The 6276-nt window shown below is 40.6% G+C and overlaps 1 protein-coding gene across 2 annotated transcripts in view; it reads left to right on the forward strand.

Annotated features, from left to right (window-relative positions):
• Positions 1-450: 450 nt before the first annotated feature.
• The window catches only part of LOC139424740 (zinc finger protein ZFP2-like), a 40738-nt gene continuing 34912 nt past the window's right edge, over positions 451-6276 (forward strand). Inside the window, exon 1 of one of the 2 annotated variants that reach the window (XM_071176850.1) lies at positions 451-1067. In XM_071176850.1, the coding sequence (XP_071032951.1) occupies positions 695-1067 (373 nt within the window). In that variant the 5' untranslated portion in view covers positions 451-694. The remainder of the gene's footprint in view (positions 1068-6276) is intronic. The other variant, XM_071176851.1, reaches the window with a different exon arrangement.

Here is a 6276-nt window from a genome sequence, read left to right on the forward strand (position 1 = left end):
TTTGGACGGTAGTATACATCTACATGATGTATTGTTACACCATGTAGGAGCAGTATAGACCTAGTTTGTTCGTTATATACATCTCCATTATATATTGTTACACCTTGTAGGTGCAGTATAGACCAGTCTGTTCATTGTATACATCTACATGATGTATTGTTACACCATGTTGCAGCAGAATATACCTACAGTAGCTGGCTACTTATTTAGATTTAGTAAGACTTAATTAAACTGCCTTAAATGTACTGTAGTAAAAAAAAAAATGTTTGCACTAATCAATCAACACATTCATGTCTTTGTATGTCTCAGTACAATAGTATTATTTAATTAAAACCATTTAAAATAATCTTTGTCTGAAAATAAAATATGATCCTCAACTGCGTTTCCCTCCAGTCAGCAGACGGCGGATGTGCGTCTTCCAGGCGACGCTCCCAGCGTGACGTATAATCTAGTGGACGGTTCTTCAGAAACAGCTCGTCACCTCGGTAGCCAACATAGCCGAAAGATTCAAGCTCTTTATACGCTTTCGGTCTATATTAGCTACTGTGTTTTAAACACACTTCTGTCGTATCTACTTGTTAACCTATTTAATTTAATATTACGTTATTTTGTATTAGTCAGCTAAAGTAGCTGGCTGGTTAAGTTAGCATTAGCCTAGTCGCTAATGATAGCTAGCTAGCTAACATCCCCTAACATGAGCTCCCTAAACTACCCCCCTCCTGTTAAAGAAGAGATCTGCTGGACGGAGAAAGAAGGTCTGGGGCTGAACGTTGTCGTGAAAGAGGAGAAGGAAGAAGAGGATGTTACCGTGAAACAAGAAGTAGAGGGTGAGGCTGTTACAGTGAAAGACGAAGAGAAAGACGTTTCAGTGAAAGAAGAGGAAGACGCGTTCAGAGTGAAAGAGGAGGTAGATGTTGCAGTAAAAGAAGAGGAAGATGCAGTTTTTGGAGTGGAGGATGACGTGAAAGAAGATGAAGACGTTTTTGGAATGAAGGATGAAGAGGGGGAGATTACTGTCACATTAGAGGAGGACGAAGAAGAGCAGAATGGAGATCTGATTAACACCAGTAAGTACAGTGAGTACCATCTTATAAAACAGGGACATTGATCTGATTAACACCAGTAAATACAGTGAGTACTATCTTATAAAAGGGTGGGTATAATTTGAGGTACGTTCCAACAGGAATCCGTTCCAAAAACTTCGTAAATATCAAGGTTGCCAACAAACAACGCATACAGAGTCGTATAAGGAAGTGAGCTATGTAATTACGTTTTTCCCTCACCACGTTTATTCGGAAAAATGTCTCTTCATTCTGGTAGCCTCTACCATTTCTCGTTCGTTGGTTTAGTAATTATTTCCGGTGTTCCTGCATTTGCCGGTGAACTCTGTTGCGCCTCAATTAGGGAATTGCTGTGGTTGAAATGTAACCAATGACCGAAAGCTCCAGTATTTTATTTGCTAGGTGGCTTGTACACAATTTTTTACCGATTTAACTGTATATACCTACTCGTACTACAGAAACATGCATTGTATTTTGCCAAGTTCTCTCTGTTAATCCTGTTTCCCAAATATAGCAGGTAACTTGTGTCGATGTTTTTGAGTTCATCTTGCCAATCTTGTCAATGTGTGGGGGCACCTGTTAGTTGAGGTAATTGAGGTGTTCCTTTCAAGTCCAGTGGTGTAAATTACTTAACACAAATGTATTTAAACTACTCCACTACATTCCGTTTATAGCTGTTTTTTAAAATCTGTACTTTTACTCTTTCTGTTTCTTTACAACATTAAATTTAACTTCACCACATTTCTAAAGAAAATAATATATTTTTTACTCCATACAGTTTCCCTGGCACCCAAAAGTACTTTTTACATTTTGAATGCTAAGCCAGACAGGAAAATGGTCCAATTCACACACTTATCAAGAGAACATCCCTGGTCATCCCTACTGCCTCTGATCTAGCAGACTCACTGAACACATGGCTATTTCATAAATAGAAATACAAGAGAATTGTGCTGTCTGGTTTGCTTAATATATGGAAGGTCAAATCATTTATACTTTTACCACTGATACTTAAGTATCTTTTAGCAATGACGTTTACTTTGTATTTTACTGGGTGACTTTCACTTTTACTTGAGACATTTTCTATTAACATATCTTTACTTTTACTAAAGTATGACAATTGGGTACTTTTTCAACCACTGTTCAAGATGTTTAGCACCCAATACCCAACATTCACTTGGTGGCTTGAAGTAGGAGTGCTGAACTAGGATCTGTTTAGTATTTGTGAGTAGAATAAATAACATGACTTTGACGGGGGGACTGATTCCAGTTCAGCATTCTTAGCCTGAGACATTTCATAAATGCGTACAGAGGAGCACTTTTCTACGATCAGCTTTGCCTAGATCATTCTGAATCAGTTGTCTCTGGAATAAGATTATATGGACAGGGGTGGGTTTGATCGTAGATCAGCACTCCTACTCAAAACCAGTTGCTGTACCCTAATATTTTATTATCCAATTTCCCTTGCTGTCAATGTCCTGCCGGAACCCCACCTCAACATGGTTCTGTCAAGGTAACAAAAGCAAGTTGGCATGCTCTTGAAAGGAATTTAACTCACAACCTCTCCTTTGGGAATTCACCACCATAACTACTACTACACCTATTTTTAAACTATCTTAACATGTGGCTTTCTTCAGGGGGACCAAGTCTAGGAACACCTTTGAATGGTCTACAAAGAATGGCCCCAGGTAAAAGTTGACTTTTGCAGAGTATGGTTGTATTGTTACTCCACAGCAGAGTATGTTATCACATCTCTATTGAAATGAAATTTTAAACAAGGTGTCACTTCATTCTTGCTATTTGATGGGAACGAGCCCAACATACCTCTTGTTTGCTCTTTCAGGCCCACAAAGGCAACAAGAAAGAAATAGCTAAATTAACTGTTTCTCTGGGATTTGAACTCTCAAACTCTGGTTTGGGGAGCAGTCACCATAACCACTACTCTACCAGACAGACAGAGACTAAATGTTGAGCGGTACTTGAAAATGCACACATCAAAGACAACATTTCAGAGGTTGGAGAATGGTGTGGGGGCTTGTACTTCTTGGATCCACCAACCGTTCCTCAATCTTCTTCTGATGACTACAAGCATATATTATGAATCTTCAAAACCTACACTATAGAATGGATGTGTTTAGGAATGGGGGACGAAATTCGAAAAGGGCGTGTTTCCAATTACCAGCAAATAGACCCTAGAAATGTTATTCCATCATCTTAATATTGGAACTTTGTCCCTTCATTTGCCGACTACTGTCAATAAGCTATCATACCTTGTCCCCAAGAAAAAACCCACATGTTATCGGAAACGCTTTTGAATGGTCTACAAAGCATGCTCCCAGGTCAAAGTTGGCTTTTTGCAGACAAGGATAATATTGTTACTCCACAACATAGTGGAGTATGCCCACGTAGTGCGTATGGCCCAGTAATGTACTGGGCCATACGCACTACCCTCTGTAGCGCCTTATGGCCAGATGCCCAGCAGTTGCCGTACCAGGCGGTTATACAACCTCTCAGGATGCTCTCGATGGTGCAGCTGTAGAACTTTTTGAGGATCTGGGGATGGTCAGTCTCCTGAGGGGGGAAAGATTTTTTGTTTCAAATATTTTTATTAAACACACACAAGAATGGTGTATAGGTATACAAGACAGGTATACAATTCTTATCTAAACATAAAATAGCATACAAGAACAACAAGACCCAGAGTTCTGGGTGCAGAACAAATAATACAAAACACGACATACAAAACAAGGACACGTAGAAAGAAAGAGAGAAGATGTCCCCCCCCTCCCCCCCTTATTCCCCCAACCCCCCCTCCCAGCTGCTCGGGTGGCAGGGCCATCACATGCTGCCCAAAGGTAGATTAAAATATTACAATTGAGAGTGCGTTAATAAGTACAAATTCACAGCGCCGACTCGTCCAAGTAGGAGAGGAAAGGCTGCCAGATTTGATCAAATGTTGATAATTTATTGTTCAGAATATATCTAATTCTTTCTAAGTGTACAGTGTTTGCCAATTCACTGAGCCATAATTTGGTAGAGGGCGCTTCCCTCCTCTTCCAAAACAACAATATTAGTTTTTTTGCCGAGATGAGACCGTACGAGATTAGTTGTTTTTGGGGGTTGGTTAATCCGTTTAGGGACTCAGATACTCCCAGGATTATCAGAAGCGGGTCTGGATCTATTGAAGTCTCCAAAACTTCAGAGAGGATCCCAAAAATTCCACTCCAATAACCATGCAAGCTAGAGCATAGGGCAAAGCAGTGGAGTAGTGTACCCTCCGTAGCCTGACATTTATCACATGTAGGGGATGTGTCAGGAAATATCCTATGCAGTTTAGTTTTGGAATAGTGTAATCTGTGTAATACCTTGAATTGTATGAGACGATGTCTGGAATTAATGGAGCATGTGTAGATATACTCCAAGCTCTCTTCCCAGTCTGCCACCGAGATGTCAGTCCCTAGTTCTTCCTCCCATTTTGCCTTGATGGCATCAGTGGAAGGTGTGCTAACAGATTGAAAAGCATCATATAGACGCGATATCAGTTTATCGGAGGTGGGGCATATTTTTATGCATCCGTCAAACATGGAAGGTTTAGCATTCCCAAATGTTGGGAGGTGTTTTCTAACGTAGTCTCTGATTTGTAGGTATCTGAAAAAATTACTTCTGGGAAGGTTATAAGTTTCCCTCAGCAACTCAAAGGAAGCAAAGGTCCCTTCTATGTATAAATCCCCTATGGTACTTATCCCCAACTCTCCCCATCGCTCAAAGGTGTTATCAAGGTTAGAAGGGGCAAAGGAGGGATTCCTGGCGACAGGGAGCATGAATGACATTGGTCTAAGCTCAAAGTGGACTTTAATTTGCTTCCAGATTCGGACTGTGCTATGTATAATAGGATTGTTACAATAAAGTGACATCTCCAGATTGACAGGTGACAAAATCACAGCGCCAATAGAGAAGGGGTGACACTCCTCACGCTCCATACCAAGCCAGCTGGATGCCGGAAGTACGTCATCCAGCAGAAACGTAACAATGCGGAGGTTAGCGGCCCAGTAATAAAATATAAAATTTGGGAGAGACAATCCTCCTTCCATCTTGGATTTACAGAGGTGTTTTTTATCTATCCTGTGTGTTTTATAATCCCAGATGAAAGGATTGATAATTGAGTCCAGTTGTTTATGAAAGGATTTAGGTATGAATACTGGGATGTTCTGATATAGGTAGAGCAGTTGTGGGAGGAAGACCATTTTAATGGCATTAATTCTTCCGAGCAGAGAAATTGGGAGAGTTCTCCAAAATAGTATGTTTGCTTTGAGTTTTTGTATCAGAGAGGGGAAATTTTCTTTAAATAGTAAGGAGTATTGTTTGGTAACTACAATTCCTAGGTAGGTAAATTTTTCTGACGATAACTTAAATGGGAGATGTTCTAGCCAGGAGGTATTTTGCGACCGTATGGGCATTAATTCACTCTTGTTCCAATTTATTCTGTATCCCGAGAAGGTACCAAACAAATTGATCACATCAAGAATAGCTGGGATACTAGCCTGGGGTTCTGTTACATAGAGGAGGATGTCATCTGCGTATAGGGAGATCTTATTTAGAGTATCTTTAGTATTATAGCCGTGTATTGCTGCATGAGATCTAATCGTCTGAGCGAGCGGTTCGATAATTAGGGCGAAGAGCATAGGCGACAGCGCACAACCCTGCCTTGTCCCCCTGTTGAGGTTAAATCGGGGCGACAATGATTGGTTAGTGAGTATTCTGGCACAGGGGTTCCTATATAAAAGCTGGATCCAATTTATGAACCTATCTCCAATATTAAATTTCTGTAGGACCTTGAATAGATAGGGCCACTCAACTTGGTCAAAGGCCTTTTCGGCGTCAAGAGATATGACGGCAAGGTCCACGTTGGGTAACCTCTGAGAATACATAATATTGAAGAGGCGCCTGAGATTGAAGAATGAGTTTCTGTTAGGGATAAAGCCGGTCTGATCCGAATGGACCAATTTGCCAATTAAAGTGCTAAGCCTGTTAGCCAGAGTTTTTGCTAAAATCTTTTGGTCTGTATTAAGGAGAGATATTGGTCTGTATGACCCTACCTCTTCTGGATCTTTACCCTTCTTATGTATAACTGTAATGAACGCTTTGTCCAAAGTAGAAGGGAGAGCTCCATCCTCATTGGCCTGAACCAACATTTTGTGCAGATAGGGAGAGAGCATGT

This window comes from Oncorhynchus clarkii, chromosome 13 (genome assembly GCF_045791955.1).
Source record: "Oncorhynchus clarkii lewisi isolate Uvic-CL-2024 chromosome 13, UVic_Ocla_1.0, whole genome shotgun sequence".
Classification (NCBI taxonomy): Eukaryota; Metazoa; Chordata; class Actinopteri; order Salmoniformes; family Salmonidae; genus Oncorhynchus; species Oncorhynchus clarkii.